The sequence below is a fragment of the Suillus subalutaceus genome, assembly GCF_016647625.1.
Source record: "Suillus subalutaceus strain FC151 chromosome Unknown DFJ58scaffold_326, whole genome shotgun sequence".
Lineage (NCBI taxonomy): Eukaryota > Fungi > Basidiomycota > Agaricomycetes > Boletales > Suillaceae > Suillus > Suillus subalutaceus.
This window is the reverse complement of record NW_024540575.1, coordinates 7,742-23,704: the sequence shown is the minus strand read 5'-3', so window position 1 is coordinate 23,704 and position 15,963 is coordinate 7,742. Positions and strand designations below refer to the sequence as shown.

Genomic DNA, 15,963 nt, shown 5'->3' with positions numbered 1-15,963 from the left:
CGGATCCCAGGTGAATGCAAACTTTTAGAATTGAACAGCCCTCTGAGGTGCATGATCCATGCTGTTGCAATCAGGCAAGCGCTCCCTGCAGGGCCTCATTGTACATTGCGCCCCCCAGTATAAATTAAAAACGATGTATACGATACGCCCGGGCCAAACTGACATCCGATAATGCGCTTAGCTGTACTTCTCTGCGTCTTTCTCTACCTTGTTGGAGTCATCCAAGCTACACCTACAACAAATGCAACAAATGCAACTACCAGTAGCGACACTTTGAAAGCCCCATCATTCACGACCAGAACTCTATGGGCAATTGTCTCTAACTCCGTTATCACTGTATATGCGTGTATCTACACTGCCATTCATCCTAATATTCCGAGCCCTAAAGACAGCACCCTTACTATCCTACGGCGACGGCTTTGGATCATGATAGTGGCACTGTTAGCTCCTGAGCTAATTGTCGTATGGACTACACGCCAGTGGCTCAGTGCTCGTCTAGTCACAAAACAGTTCAAGGGATATCCTAACGTTGGTCCGCAGTCGGAGTTTCATGATTATGAAGGTAAGTTGTGCTTTTGGAAACTCTGCATCTCACAATTCACTATATACGTCCTTAGAAAATAACGTTGTTGAAGCACCTAACTCTCCCGCCTTTCGCTTCCTTCACTTCGATCGTATCTTTCGCCCCGTTACCTTCTTTTGCCTCCTTCTTGAGGTGCTTGCTAAAGGTGTATCATGTGTGCTGGCGTTTCTTCGGCGTTTCCTTGATACTCTCGCGAAGTGGGTCAAAAGGTCGGGTAAAGCTGATTCCCGAAAGCCATCTAAAGGTAAATCCGATCCATGTTCACTCAAACACTGATTCATGTGCATCCTTAGATAATACGTGGACTCAAACGCACAGCTTCTTTGTGCTGATGGGTGGATTTATGCTTTATGTGGACGAGGAACCCTACTGTCCACTACAGCCTAACCACATGCTCAAACTGATACATGAAGGATGCATCGACGCCCCTACACTAACTGCAAACGAGATCAATGACAAGAGCAAAGGAAATGCGATATCGAAAGGATTGGTCGTCCTTCAAGTGACCTAGTTTGTTATGCAGTTCGTCACCCGCGTCATCTATCACCTCAGAATTACCCAGCTCGAAGTGGGGACATTCATATTTGCGGTTTTCACTTTCCTAACTTATGCTATGTGGTGGAACAAACCTCTGGATGTGCAATGTTCACATCCAGTGTACTGGAAGTTGCGCGAGTCAAGGCCAGAGGATTACATTGAGTATGTATACACCTCGACAATTATACCGCTACTGATTATGTCTGCCTTAGTGTCCCCGACGCAGACGAACTCATTCAGCTTGGGATCTGGGCTCCAGTTTTACGCCCAGCTATGGAACTACTGGGCTTACTCATTGCTGTTCCTGCATCTCGAAAGCTTCGGGTTCGAACACTTGATGGCAGTGTTAATCACGGAGATTCGGACAAGGTAGTTCTTATACTTGCTGTAGAGCTTCTGGAAACCTTGTTTGGCGTCATGCATTGTATGGCTTGGTCATTTCACTTCCCCACACCCGAGGAACAGGTACTATGGCGCATTAGTGCCGTTGGACTGGCTTGCGGACCCTTACTTTGTATATTCGCTGTGTTTATCTTGAACGCCCTGGAAATATCACTTGCGTCTCTTATCCGGATCAGTATATTAGGTACCATATCGTACATCGCAGCACGTACCATCCTTTTGCTACTTATGTGCACCACTTTACGCGATCTTCCTCATGGCTCAGACGTATTTGACGTGGTGTGGTGGACTAGTTTAGTGCCGCACTTGTAGTTCTTGATCATGGTGTTTGTGGACCAGTGATGCGGCATTCTTGTCACTTGTAGTCAACAACGGAGCTAGGTACATAAGTTGTTTTGCAGCATATTCAAATATATGTCCCCCCCCGAGCATGGCGGCACCCCGGACGGTTGCGGCTAGCCGCAACATACTGCAAGGGAGCTGCAAGATCTTAATATGCTCCTGTGTTATTAAGATAGCCTCGCCCTTTGTAATGATGTTCACTGCATGCAATGTGACGCACCATTGACAATGTCTACTTCACCTGCTCGATCGCGGAGACCGTACAATTGCAATCATTAATCATTAATCAACGTTAATGTACGCCTCCCTTTGCATCTCGATACCTCATTGCTGCAGCCACCAATCAGAGCCCTTGTTGGACATATTGTCCAGCCTCATGCGCGCACTCCCACCGATCCTCTTCAAGTTGTTCATTTCCATGGATCTCGTAACATTCATCGACGACACATGCTACTATCTGAGTTGTCGGCTTTGCCTCCCACGCTCCGAGTCGGGCTCCAACAACAACAGAGAGTACTGATCAGCTCAAATAAAGATATCCATGAGTTGTGAGTGATATCACCTTGGTGCTGGTCCATAGTGCTATACAGTCATTCTTGCTAGTTTTATCAACGACAGTGAATTCCGAATCATCTCCGATGAGAGGCGCTAGTTGTAGCACCCTTGCGAAATAATCTGAGTTCGAGCTCTGCGCACCTTTGATGACACTATGTACGCTAGCTTGATCTATGGTGAACATAATAAGTTGGGTGTCTGATCCTTGTAGAATAAAAACTTGCCTGCAATAGTGATGTGCTTGTTGGAGACAGTCGGACACCAGCCCCTGCAGTCCACTTGAGCTATCAAACAGCTTACGCTCACCCGGAACTGTCATCGTACAAGCCCTGCACGAAGATAATGCAGCATCGGCTAGACTATCTGGCCTCCCATTCCAGACGGGGGGTGCGTCTCTGTCCTTCACTGGCAATCTGACCAGAACCTGGTGCACTTTTTCAATGAGATTTGTCAACCACTCCCTCGGAACACCATTATCCGAGTCTGAAAATTCCGCCTAGTCGCTGTGACTAGGCCTGGCATTGCATTGATATAGTCATGCTCCATGACATGGCGTGAATAATAATTCCACGTCTTTCCGATGAGTCATCACCACATATCCTGGGCAGAGTTGAAAGGAAGATCCTCTCCTGGGGGTCAATGCGCCCGAAGATCACGGGAAGATAAGTTGCGAGAAACCAAGATTCCCTTTTACAGACTCCGTCAACCAGAGAAATAACTGCTTGAGATGGCCATCACAAGCTAGGCGTTGACACCACTTGTCCTTCGTTGTCAGAGCAAAGACGAGGCAGATGCAGCGTTCGTCTCGATTGTTGTGGGAAGAGGCGCCGTGTCCACTGTTGTGGATTGTCCGGTTGTAATTTGGATGTGCGGCAGTGACCAGAGCACAAGAGAATTGATCCAGGAGTTGTGCATCAATGCCCTGCGGTATCGACTCACATGTGTATGAAGTCTACTCTTCTCGAGCGTCACAAACAGCTCTCAGGACGGCATGCCAGACTCGGGGAGGTCTGGTGGGGCTCATACAACGGATAAGCACCCTGATGGAGGAAGGCCGCTTGGCAGAGCTGCCCAGTCCCTGCATGGTGCTCAGCGCAAGTAAAGCATCACCGTTATGGGCACAGCATCGACTGTTGCTCGTCTATTAGTTTAAGTACCTTCTGAAGTTCTGATTTGAATCCCCACCCTTGTCCAACTCTAATAATTTCCTGAAGAGAGCGGGGATCTGTCCTCTCTGATCATGAGGACTCAGGAAACCTCTTCCATGATCTCTCAGGAGACTCTGCATAGTACTCGGCCTTGCTGAACCGTGCTCCTCAGCTGGCAATAACCACCGGGTTGCACAAACAGATTGAGTCTATCTGCTCGACTGCTGATCTTTGCTCGTTTTGCAAAAGGACAAGACAACATCCAATCCAATTTAATCCAGCCTAAACCTCATGTTATCGCAAACGCGATGGCCGCGTACCAGTACAATAACGAGAAATAAAGACCTTACGAAGGAATTTTGGTAGACAAATGACAATTTAATGGGCCTTTCCTCCGTTCTGCCGCTCTTTCAAAAGTGATCAGTGGAACATTAATCCATTTCGTGTTGATGTATGGTTGAATTTATATCAGGCTCCGAAGTGGAAATCAGGTATCCACGGTCGCGCTAACGTTAATCAAATGTAAAGCTTGTTAGTAGATAATGTTGGCAAGAGATGTGGACGCAGCGCTGGTGGCCGGGACGGTCAGGGTCGGCCGTTTTCATGGTCCTAAGAGTCTACGTCACGTAAAAATATTTGATCACGCCTGCAGTCGCATTGACTGTAAGAACCTTGACACCAACAAATTCTGCACAGTGATGATCATGATCGTCATAAGTAGGCTCGACGGGCACCAAAAGGATGTACCTACCCCAGTGTCCGCGAGAGCCATATACTGGAACAACCGACCCTTTCACGTTTGCTTACAATCTGAACCTTGCCCTCCCCACACTGCTGTCCCAGGTGACGGGGTAATACCCATAGCTTCGCTCAGGTAAAAGCACATGCGACTCCGCGTCGTACACAAATTCTTCTCCATCGATCTGTACACGGATCAAAGGGTCTTTAGCAGTGGAATAGTAAAGCAAGGAATCGTGCGATGTAGGTCTTCCGTAGAGTGTAACGAGCTTGGACGGGGTGAGTTAGCGCTGCGGCAAACCCATTTACAAAGTAGCGAGCTCTGAATCGTGGTGAACGCGGGCTTCCATCTCGATTTCAGGATGTGGTGTTTGTCACAAGATGGGCATCTCGGACCAAGTAAACGCATCGGCTTGCTTACACTGTTGATTAGGTAAGCATTCAATGGAGACGATCAGGAGCAATCATTGAATAGTACCAGTGACTGAGCACACAGGAGTACATAGTACCATTCTTCGACCAAAGAACTGTCATCCAAGTTTTAACAACAGTCCGGATCCACTCTGGTTTATCTCGCACCAAGGAAATCTTCAAGATAATCCTCGGTACCTCAACATTTAGCTCTGACAATATCTATGTCGTTGACCATATTAATGCAGTTGGCGTTAAAGTTTGCGTCATGAATCAATCAGGTCTTCCTACTCCGCCACCTACATCCGCCACGTCAGCTACCAACCCTGCACAGTCATCATCGAACGCGGCTGGTCAATCTGCAAGTGATGTCTCGTTAGGCTCTATTGTCGCGACTATAACTTTGGCATCAAGTCCTTCCCAATTAAACCAATATCTGAGGAGTTGCGCATCCAAAGATGTCAGAGAAGTACTGCTGGCCAGCATTTTGCCAGGTAGCCAAGATCCACTGGCTCTGTTAAATGCGCGAGATCACACACTTGGCATGCTTTACATTTTGTGAGTGAGCCTTATTGGAAAGTTTCATTACGCATACCAATCTCCTGAAGGTCTGCGCGACTGCATACTGTCGCGTCTGATAAGCCTTTGTGGCACCATATCGAGGGTTTTTGCCGCGATTTTATCCCTGAACATGCTCGCCTTGCTCCGGATCGAGGTTAGCCTATCCTTACTCATGTGCCAGTATAATGAGGCCATATACATTCAGTGACACTTCTTGCAACTGGAATACGACAATTTGCTGAAGTTGAAGGAAACGTAAGATATATTATTGACTTAGCTCTCACTCGATCTCAAGTTTCTTAGCCCAAACTTGCAATCGTGCCATTATCTGATTTGCTTGTAAAATATCCTCCAACCCTTTCACATCTCACCACCATCCACCCTATTTTCCTGACGGTAAGCTTGCCAACTGGCAGCCTTTCCAAGTTTCTGATTCGCCAGTAATTGTTACAGGTTTGTGTCGCCACACGTCATTTTACAGCCGCAATCCCCGTCCTAGCTCATTCGATCACTACAATTGATCTCTCACTTTCCGACTTAACCTACCACGATAATTTAATATATCACTACGCCGGTGGCATCGCACTTGCTGCGCTAAAGAACTGGCCAGCTGCAGAAGAACTCTTCGAGATCTGTGCATCAAGTCCAGGCACGACGGCTTCCGCTATTCAAATGGAAGCACTAAAGAAGTTGGCCCTTGTACAATTGATATACCGCGGCAAGGTATGAGTATCCTCCACGGGTGAACGGTTCGCTCACGCATTCTGATTGGACAGACATCGCCTCCATCCAAGTACATGCACCCAATTCTTATGCGACTTTTCAAGGCAACTCCTTACTCAAGTTTCATGAATGCCTATCCTCTGCAGCGCGACTACCTTCGCACGATAGTCGAAAACGAGCAGCAACTATTCGCTAATGTACGTCATTGAATGCGCATGAATCCGTGTATCATTAACCACCCGTATAGGAAAGAACTCTTGGTCTCATCACCCAGGCACTGGACCGCGCGCCCCGTTGGGCCATAAAGAAACTCACAACTACTTATCTGACATTACATTTATCCGATATCGGACGAGAAGTGGGAATTTCCGACGAGAATGAAGTGAAATCTCTGATTTTGAGCATGGTGGACCTGTTTTCCCTTGGCGAATCGTACGAATAACTGATACTTTATGCTAGATCGAGTGCTCGGAAATCTCCGCGGAGCTGTCTGCAGATGGGACTGTGTCATTCTCGGACCCACCAGTGAAATTCGAGAAGGCTGATGTCGACCGAGTGTTGGCACAGGCGCAACAGCAGGACGCCCTCCTTGTGAGGCTTGAGAAAGAGATGGAAAGGAACAAAGAATATCTGACAAAGGTATGTCCTCGACGTGCGAACCCTGTCGGCTCCGACACTATTTTCTGCTCGATCACGTTATTTTAACTTTTGGGGATCGAATTGGTTGGTGGACGAATGCTGATAGATACTCTAGGCGTTCAAGAGCAAGGACGACGCGGGTTGGGGACCAGCGATGGATGAAGATGGTGCATTTGGGGACCGTCCATCGGGTAACTGGGTTGAAGATATGAGCTTCGCTTGATCCAAAGACCCGATGGAAAAAGTAGACCGCTTTGCACTGATCAGTAATCTGTTCATTCACCATATTCCGTACGATTGGTCATCATCAATCAGTTTCACCTTTCTTTCTCCGTAACCAGCGTCCATGAGCCCACACAAATAGATCAAGTCGGTGTTTTATCATTCTACTATTGCAATTTGGGACACGGAGGCCGTGTGCCAAGAGTCCACCTGATGAGGTGCCTGCAGCTTCCTGTACTGAGCATGAGGAGCCGCAGCTCTCTTTCCTGATGATATGATCATGATGGGATAAGGCTGCTTGGCACCTTCGAAGTGCTCTATCCGGTAGCACAGTTGATGAGTTGATGGCGTCCTAGGGGGGCCGCATGAGACTCATCGAAGAAGAGCGCGCATCTCCCTGTGAAACAAGCTGGTCACAATGGGCTCATCTCGCACGAATATGGTCTTCTTCGTTCACGTTGTGTGAGTCGCCACCGGAGATCTCAATCCTGGGAGGGCTAGTCTTTTGATGCGACGTGGGTAATTTTAGGCCGCCGATACTTGTGGACGCAGGTGTGGAAGTACTAATCGGGTATCAACAGGGGCCCGCGCCCCAAACCATGGGAACAAACTCACAGACTTGATGAATGAATGAGCTGATTAATCACCCACTGTACGGATTATCAGAAAAGCCAATTTATAATCCATCGTATGTAATAGCACTTTGCACGAGGCCTGGCAAAAAGATAAAGCACGAAAGAATTTTTATTGTGCGCGCGCAATAGATATACAATGCAAGCTGAATCTGTACATATCAAATTCACGAGGATTTGGCGTAGCCATGGTACTGGGAAACGGTTGTCCCAGAAAGTCTTGCCTTGGATAGCAGCAATCTCAGCTTCGAGAGGTGAAGGCTGACGGGAGCCGTCTGTGCCTGCAAAGGTTCCCGCGCCCCAAGAAGAACCTGTTCGGAAATAGAACGTTGATTTACGAAACCATTCATTTGAGAAAAGTGCTTACCACCGTGAATCTCGGTCAGGTTAGACAATTGAGGGAAGGAGTGCTTGTAGCCGAGGGGAACGTAGATGAGACCATGGTGCACGAAAGTGGACAACGTGTTGGCGATGGTGATCTCCTGACCACCACCTTGGGTGCCAGTGGAGACAAACACACCGCACATCTTGCCCTGGAGAGCGCCCTTGCTCCAGAGAGGGCCGGTGGCATCCCAGAATGCCTGTACGAGTGCGTCAATGAACGGATTCAAGCCTGCAGATACAAGGTGACGTACCTTCCACTGAACGGGGAAGTTACCGTAACGGGTGGGAATACCAAAGAGGAACGCGTCAAAGTTGACAAGGTCGTCAGGGAGGAGGACAGGGTAGTCGGGTCTGGGGGGCGCCTTGACGAGCTTCAAGATATCGTCGGAGAGGGTCTCCTGGATCCTGGAGTGAAGTCAATGTGCGCTCATAGTTGATAGGTGTATATGAACGGACTGGTAAATGGAGGCATTGCCACCAGCACCGCTGATACCAGTCTTCACGGCCTCAGCCACTGAGATATGTATTAAGCAAGGAGGTGGATGAATGGGACAGAAGACGCACTCTTTGTGATGTGACCGTAAAGGGAGTAAATGACGATAGCGACTCTAGGGGCAGGCATATTGGGTTGAGCAACTTGAGGAATAGATGAAAGGGGAGGAAGAATGGGGGGAGAAACTGGTTGCTCTGGTTGAATCGGTTGAGCTTTTGTATCTGCCAAAGGTGTGGGTTTTGGCTCAGCGAAGTTATCCTTTTGTCGTTTTCCAGGGAAACACATTCCGTGGTATTAGTAGAAATAATAGCTCCCTTATTGCGAAGATATAACGGGTTTTGAGGACAGGCTTATAAAATGAAATATTCATGTCTAGCGTGAGATGGGGCCTGCGAATTGGAACTGCCACCGCAGGATTAAGAATACGTTAATATAAATGGGTAGCACTAGTAAGTCGCTTGGATGGAGGCCGTACCGTTGCATAATCCATTCGATGACGTCTTATGATGATCTAATCCTCTAGATGCCTCGCCTTCAACTTGAATAGAAAGTATTATCTGCAAACTAAAAGAACATGTTACTATATATATCAGGATGAAGTTACCCTGAGGCTGGAAGCTGCATACCATCTCGGACTCGGTTGTCCTCCTTGTTCCAGGTGGGAGGTGTGGGAGGCCAGTCAAACGTTAACCGTGAAGCTGTGACGAGAGCTTGTCGATGCTTGCCGCCCAGCCTGGCGGTGATGGTAACCCAGGTTGTGTTGATGAGGAAGTACTTGTATGCATACGAAGACTAGACTCGAGCAGAGATGGGTGAATCATCATGGTTCCAAATAGAGATAAAAATTCTCGGGATTTCTAAGAGATAGGCACAAGATGTACTGCCGTGATCGGAGGGTTCGCCCTAACGCCCAGTAAGATGAGCAATTGCGGCACAGATGCGGTTGATGACAATGCGACGTGAGTCTACGTGAGCTCGATCATCCAGGTTTGGCTTTTAGTGTGGGTCAAAATATGCTACATTGGTGCATTTTGCAATATGCACTGAGTCAGTGACGTATTGGATTCAAGTTACCGTTGCTGGTCAAGCAAGGACAAAGAATTGAGATTTCAATACAAATACCAGCTTGACCAACCCCCTTATCGATATCATATCATCCTTTTCTCCCATCTCAACTACAAACATGTCGTCTCCTAAAGTCGCAATCATCATTTACTCCATGTACGGCCATATCGCCAAGCGTAAGTACAAACCACCCACAATCGCGTCTACTCCTAATCCATCTTCATCAGTGGCCGAGTCCGTCAAGACTGGTATCGAGTCTGCTGGAGGCTCCACCACCATTTACCAGTATGTATTCAATCCTGGGCTTATCTGTCTAATCGTCTTACTTACGCCATTAATTCTTAATTAGGATTGGTGAAACATTGCCCGAGGAAGTCCTCGCAAAAATGCATGCTCCCGCAAAGCCAAATTATCCCATCATCACACCAAGCGAACTTGCCGGCTTTGACGCCTTCATCCTCGGTGTCCCTACCCGTTATGGCAATTTCCCCGCTCAGTGGAAAGTATGTATCTGATCCGTTCAATTCTCTCGACAAAAATTCTAATTATATGCCTCACTCTCATAGGCTTTCTGGGACGCAACTGGTGGGTTGTGGGTCAGCGGTGCCTTGGCCGGCAAATTCGCGGGTGTCTTCGTTTCTACCGGTACCCCAGGTGGAGGACAGGAAGCTACCGTCATCAACACCCTCTCCACTCTCTCTCACCACGGCATTATCTACGTTCCCTTGGGTTACAAAAACACATTCGCACAACTCTCTAACATGAGCGAAGTTCGCGGTGGTATGTTCATTCCCTCGCCTCGGTTATTGAGCGTCGCTAATTTTTACTTTTACTCAGGTTCTCCTTGGGGTGCTGGAACCTACGCAGGGGCCGATGGCTCACGCCAGCCTTCAGCCCTTGAACTAGAGCTCGCTACCCTCCAAGGCAAGGGCTTCTGGGAGATCGTTTCCAAGTACAAATTCTAGAGCCATTCATAAACATACATACGGACTTGCAGAAGCTTCATAGTAATGGTTACATACGCACAACAGAAATCAACTTTCATGTAAAATATATTGGCTCGCTAAATTCAAGGTTGTTGCACGCTGTCTGACTGGAAATACCTCCTGTGGGATAATAATATCCCTGTATGCAATATTTAGTCGCAGCCGCCATATACGACTCCGTTATACCAAATCGCCCCTCCAAGTCATCAGTATTAGTCGCAGCAGTACACCGCCCCATGGTAGTCTTCAGTTCTTACGTTCCTGCTCCGAAACAGGCGGGGTGTCAAGAAAGGCCCAAATAAGCCTTCGCACAACAGCCAGGGGGATCTACCACACACAAGCGATGTACTGGCTTCGGTCTCAGGACCTTGACGTATGATACGTAACCAAGTGTCACAATGCTATATAGTTGTCAGATACGCATAATCAACGTTCAAACGTCTAAACGCTCCTGAGAACTCACATAACGAAACACACGAGTGTTATCTGTACCGATCAAACAGCTCACAAGCGATTCACTGCCGGATTTGCTGTACATTGCGGGAACATGAAACCTTCGTCTTGGCACGATAAGCGATGAACGTTTGAACGTTGAACACCCGTGAGGAAGTGATCACATACGAACATTTTGGTGGGGATTATTGTCCCACCAACCTTTGCTGCTCAGCCAAGGCCAAGCAACTGCCGTCGGTCCGTCGGCAGCCATACAACAATGAAACGCGGGACCCAACATTCGTACACTGACCAGTGACAGCCTGAAACGGCGTGCTGCGAACTCTTGAGCTCTGGCAGTGCATCTATAGGCAAGCTCACGTGGCTAAGTGAAATGATCTCGACTCGAAGTCCGTTTGACGGTCAGATGTTAGGTGCTGTTTGCAAGTTGTAGCGACCTCCAAAGTAGTGGGGTCGTCATCATTAAAGGGAAGCAGAGTTTCTCGGAGCCATGTCCTCTGTGTGTAGCTGCTGCTATAATTTGAAGGACCGCCAACAATATGCCAAAAGCGGCTTTTATGGGCGCATCAACAAGTGGAATTTCCCCTACAGCAGCTTGTACCACAAATAAAAGATAGCCGAGCCATCTTCGCGAGCAAGAAGTGTGCAACACGAGGACTCGGTGGAAGACACGCTGGTGTGTGTCCGTTCGTTTGCCGAGTCAAACGCAGTGCAATCATGATGATCTTGGGCAGAGCCGTGTCCCACGGAATGTGAATTCGGCAATGTCGCTAAAGGTCACTAACTCACGACGAGGAGTGGAGGAAAGGAATGCGATATATCGCTAATCAAGAGCATCGCCCGATGGCTGAGGACGCAGCATCCATCCCTCGCGGTGTCCAGTCTCCGCGCTATCTGTGACGTAATCGGTACAATCGGCCAAAAACTCCGAGGCGAGATCCCAAGGTTTTCCAGCCCTGTCAAATACGGATACCGGGCCTCACCTGAGGCAGGGGTAGTAAGCTTTTCCCTAGGACAGGGTCGGTTGAGTCTAGCTATTTCCGATGGCCTATAGAAACGGGTTAGCAGAATGATGTCACTGTCAACACGTCTCCTGCGAGGTTGTTTGTGGATGGAGAACGTATCATCAAGATAAGACACGGAAAGAGAACTCATCCGAGGAAGGACGCTCCCGAAACTTTGGTAGTGGCGATACGCAATACGCGAGTTCTAGTCTGCTCAGGACCAGCAAAATGAAGACGTAGAGTAAAATACAACGAGCACTGTTGGACAGTGCGATTGTGACTCGCTCATAGCTCGTCACCCACCTCGACGCGACCCACAAGGTCGGCGGCCTGTCAATGATGTCAGAATCACAAGCGAGGGAGATTGCTGACAGTATACACCCTCTGGCGCTGAATGAAGGGACAACCCGTCCGTTCAGAACGAGACACTCCGGGACCTGACATTAGATCACATTCGCGATATACTATACCCACTTCCCTAAATGTATGGCAGAGATAATTAATAAGGCTTGAATCGCCGTGATTCCTTCAGTTTTTCGACACGTTCCTTGTCCGCCGCGAAGTTCTTCTTCAGGTCGAGCAAGGCTACAGGCACATGAACCGATATCCTCATGACAAACAACTTTACACTCACCTTTCCGTTGTTTTTCAGCCTTCTGGAAAGCGTAAAACACATCCTTCTCCTTCTTTTTCTCCTTCTTTCTTCTACTTCCAGTTTGCCCAGTGAGAATGAACTTCTTGCTGGCAACGCCCACGCCTCCACCAAGCGTTTGTCCATAAGCACCTCCTCTCGTAACGAGTGTGAATCCGTCCTCGTCCACAATTGCTTCCCCTTTCCGGTACTTGGCCTCCTGTTTACTCTTCGAAAGGTCAAATTCGAAGCGGTCCATAAAGCTGTCTGCGTGAGCTTTGACAGCATCTAGCGGAGGCCGCTCATTATCATATTTTGCCATATAGTGAGAGAGACCACGGGGCTCCCCAGAGGATGGCCATGGCTTAGGTGACGTAGGGGACAAAAGCGCTTTTGCAAGAGATGAAGAATCGAGAAATATGATATGGGCACAAGATCCAGTTTTGCGCAGTGTGCGAAGGGATGGAGAAGGGAGGGGTATCACTTCAGGGGGCGTTGGTTCGGAAGTTTGGAGCTTTCTTTTCTTGCGAGGACGTGCTTCGGTATCAGGTTCTTCATTGACGGCAGCCTCGGACATCTCCTCGTCAGAATCAGATGCGTGCTCTGTTAGAGCATCGGCAGAGTTGAAGTCAAATAAGACGCGCTCTACTGTCCCACAGTGTTTGAATAGCAGTGTGAGCTCACGCTCTGTTGCGATCTGGTGGCACGTTCACTAGGAATAGCGTGCGTCCTTCAGGTAGAACATTGTTGGGCTTCGTTTTGGATTTAGATTTGGCATGAGCTCTCGCATAGATGTAATGTGTTGAACTTGGATATGCGATTGGAATGACAGTGAAACCCGACAGACATTTCGGTAAAATAGGCATGTCGATGGAAGATCGAGGTAATTTTCACCAGGAAGTTGTTTGGATCGAAGGCTTTTGCCAAACAAACAACTCCGCTATGAAATTCAAACCTCGTGTCTTGAAGCTTGAAGATTTACTTCAAATCCTCGACGTAATAAGTGGTACGATTCTAGATACATGGTTGTATCGAGAGATTAACAATGCCCACATTCTAGTAAGCATGAAAGGAAAGCCTGAAACCTTAGAAGCAGTTGTATACTGGCAACAGCATCAGCAAGTTGTGAATTTTCAATCGCTCAACAGGATAACCGTAGGCAACTGATTGAGCCACAAAATGGGCAGTTCGTTTTATGTGTTATGAGTCTGCCTCTCAGTGTTGGAAGCAGCCATTTCCTCCTCTGCCAATTGTCGACTCTCTTGGGTGAGTTCACATGGGGTGCAAAAGAATGCAGTTAGGCAATCGTTACCGGAGCTTCCATCAATGTGGTAGCGCGCTCTCAACGTGGCCCTTTGCCCGAGCTAGCAATCTTCCTTAACATGTACCTGTGAAGAACGACAAAATCTATGCTCACCTGCAGTACCCAACCAAAACCGCACAACATATCAAGCGCTAGATGCATACAACAATCAGCATCGCAGCCCGAACCACCATGTTCCGGATCCGCCGTATCGTTTTCTTGCAAGTGGTCGAGTCGCTTCCGGTTTTTCCCATATACCATGCAAGGGCACCAACACGACATGCAATCTGTGAAGCAGGCTGTGGGTGATTCACTGTGGTAAGATTGTATGGGACTCACAAGTTCCAACATCATCCCAGCAACTAAACAGCCCGTTGTGCCAATAGTTGTGGGGTCGATCTTGTTGTCCGGGCTGCCCTGCACCCGAACCGGATCCTTCCTCCTCTTTCTTGTGACTCTGCTCAGCGGACTGGTCCGCTGGTTCCCCTTCCTTCTGTGACACCTCGGAAGCGTTCATTTGTCCTGTTGGTTGCATCTGCTCCTGGCGTGGTTGGGGATGAGCGGTTCGGTCGTCAGGAGCATCCTGCACTGGCTTGAGAAGCAAGGTTGTCAGAAAAGACTCGTTCACTATCAGGACATGATATACCTTCGATCCGGCTGAACCTTGTAAAAAATCTTGAGGAGCAACGAGGCCTGCAGTGCTTGGGGGAACAAACATGTTCAAGGTAGTTAGGAGGAATTGCAAGATTAGGGGTATTCGATGAGTCTAAAATATTTGCTTTCATTCACCTCTTACAAAACAAAACCATTGAGATCAGAGAATTGGCATCTTCAAGTTTAATCGCTATCTCGATGAGCACTTAAAGAACCGAGGGGCGAAGTTCTGAGCTCTATTGCAGCGCTCTCCCTGTATTTATCGTAGCAAGACTTGTCATGATTCTACAATGCTACTCCATTCCAGTGGCGCTGTAAATTTCAAGCACGACACTCAGAAAAATAGCATCGACTGGGACAAGCTTAAACCTACTTATGTACAGCTTCTGAGTGTAAACCAGTCCTGTAGAGGGTGTCTCTGAAATGGGTATAACTAACAAGGGTAGCGATGATCTGAGTCCTAGGGTCTCGGGAATTTGCACCAGGCAAACTTGCCCGGCTAATTTACCCTGCAAATTTACCGTGAATGATAGTACTATCAATTTCACACCCTCGAAAACATCATGATAGTGTCAATTTGGGTGAATTTGTTTCTACTGGACCCAGAACACCTGAAAAGCTTAAATATGATATACTGGACAATCCCGACAGCTCAGACGAACACAACCGATTCTCTGCTATTCCAAGTTGACCTTGCAAAACTCGTAGCAGTCATGGAGCCTTATGCAAAAGCAATTCAATGTCTAGAGTCGGCCCAAACAACTTGTGCAGACGTCTATTTGTACTGGCTTGCCATCGTTGCACAGATGGAACAACTGATTCAGGGCAATCCAATTCGACTATGCAAAGAGACCAAAAGTGCCATCCGTGCAATTACTAATGCGCGGTTCAAACAGATGATCAACGACGCACCAAATCTTGAACCCAGGTGAGTGATGATGCGTGTGATGAAAAGGCGTAGCCCAAGGACTAGCGGGCCTTCAATTTGGTTATGACGCGCACCACCGAGAGTCTCGTTCCTTGTTTTCGACCTTGTCTATCTTACCATCGCAGTTCTGTAATAACAATATTATCTTATTCTCCTCCTCGGATCTTTATCTGAGCCCCAACAGCAGACTTAGGGTGTTGCTGACATTAGGTCGAAAACAATCTCTTCACGCCCAAAACCATTATTCCACTCTACCCCTATCATGTCTTCAAACAATAATTCACTCGATGTTGATGAAAATATGTCTTCCCCTAATGGCGCTGATGGAAACGCCCTTCTTCAACTCCTCGCACAGTTGGTGCAAGGGCAGCAAGACTTTGGCCAGGTTGTCACACAAGTTCTAGCTCACCCTGCTCCAGTACCACAAACTCTGACTGCGCCGACTATCCCTAAAGCATCAATTGCTGAACCAGATGCTTATGACGGGAAGTACGAGACGTTCGACGCATTCATGAGTCAACTTTTTCTATTGTTTTCCGGCAAGCCGTTGGTCTATGCTAATGACCAAA

General features: G+C 47.9%; 6 protein-coding genes across 6 annotated transcripts; 3 read left to right on the top strand and 3 right to left on the bottom strand.

Annotated features, from left to right (window-relative positions):
* On the top strand, positions 1-1,834 carry DFJ58DRAFT_908875 (uncharacterized protein; the record flags this gene model as incomplete). Its single annotated transcript, XM_041395133.1, has 5 exons — positions 1-487; positions 877-1,073; positions 1,095-1,282; positions 1,333-1,706; positions 1,728-1,834. Exons 1-5 carry the CDS (start codon positions 172-174, stop codon positions 1,832-1,834), a joined length of 1,182 nt encoding a protein of 393 aa, XP_041235257.1. The 5' UTR covers positions 1-171.
* Positions 1,835-4,783: 2,949 nt separating this feature from the next.
* DFJ58DRAFT_825258 (uncharacterized protein) lies at positions 4,784-7,028 on the top strand. Its single transcript, XM_041392172.1, has 10 exons — positions 4,784-4,910; positions 4,965-5,274; positions 5,325-5,431; positions 5,483-5,532; positions 5,581-5,673; positions 5,731-6,000; positions 6,054-6,197; positions 6,248-6,406; positions 6,460-6,639; positions 6,755-7,028. The coding sequence occupies exons 2-10, from the start codon at positions 4,985-4,987 to the stop codon at positions 6,860-6,862; spliced, it is 1,401 nt and encodes a 466-aa protein (XP_041235256.1). The 5' UTR covers positions 4,784-4,910; positions 4,965-4,984; the 3' UTR covers positions 6,863-7,028.
* A 495-nt stretch (positions 7,029-7,523) lies between these two features.
* On the bottom strand, positions 7,524-8,655 carry DFJ58DRAFT_671733 (putative 1,4 benzoquinone reductase; the record flags this gene model as incomplete). The annotated part of the gene is made up of 5 exons (XM_041382984.1): positions 7,524-7,804; positions 7,861-8,074; positions 8,129-8,282; positions 8,334-8,391; positions 8,442-8,655. The coding sequence occupies 5 exons, from the start codon at positions 8,653-8,655 to the stop codon at positions 7,524-7,526; spliced, it is 921 nt and encodes a 306-aa protein (XP_041235255.1).
* A 635-nt stretch (positions 8,656-9,290) lies between these two features.
* Positions 9,291-10,525, top strand: DFJ58DRAFT_825251 (flavoprotein-like protein). The gene is made up of 5 exons (XM_041392171.1): positions 9,291-9,611; positions 9,663-9,720; positions 9,785-9,938; positions 10,002-10,215; positions 10,273-10,525. Exons 1-5 carry the CDS (start codon positions 9,554-9,556, stop codon positions 10,398-10,400), a joined length of 612 nt encoding a protein of 203 aa, XP_041235254.1. The 5' UTR covers positions 9,291-9,553; the 3' UTR covers positions 10,401-10,525.
* A 1,530-nt stretch (positions 10,526-12,055) lies between these two features.
* DFJ58DRAFT_825247 (ribosomal RNA-processing protein 7-domain-containing protein) lies at positions 12,056-13,416 on the bottom strand. Its single transcript, XM_041392170.1, has 3 exons — positions 13,217-13,416; positions 12,513-13,194; positions 12,056-12,463 (listed from the first exon to the last, which is right to left on the bottom strand). The coding sequence occupies exons 1-3, from the start codon at positions 13,373-13,375 to the stop codon at positions 12,378-12,380; spliced, it is 927 nt and encodes a 308-aa protein (XP_041235253.1). The 5' UTR covers positions 13,376-13,416; the 3' UTR covers positions 12,056-12,377.
* A 286-nt stretch (positions 13,417-13,702) lies between these two features.
* On the bottom strand, positions 13,703-14,329 carry DFJ58DRAFT_671730 (PLAC8 family-domain-containing protein; the record flags this gene model as incomplete). Its single annotated transcript, XM_041382983.1, has 3 exons — positions 13,703-13,873; positions 13,927-14,099; positions 14,152-14,329. 3 exons carry the CDS (start codon positions 14,327-14,329, stop codon positions 13,703-13,705), a joined length of 522 nt encoding a protein of 173 aa, XP_041235252.1.
* Positions 14,330-15,963: the final 1,634 nt, after the last annotated feature.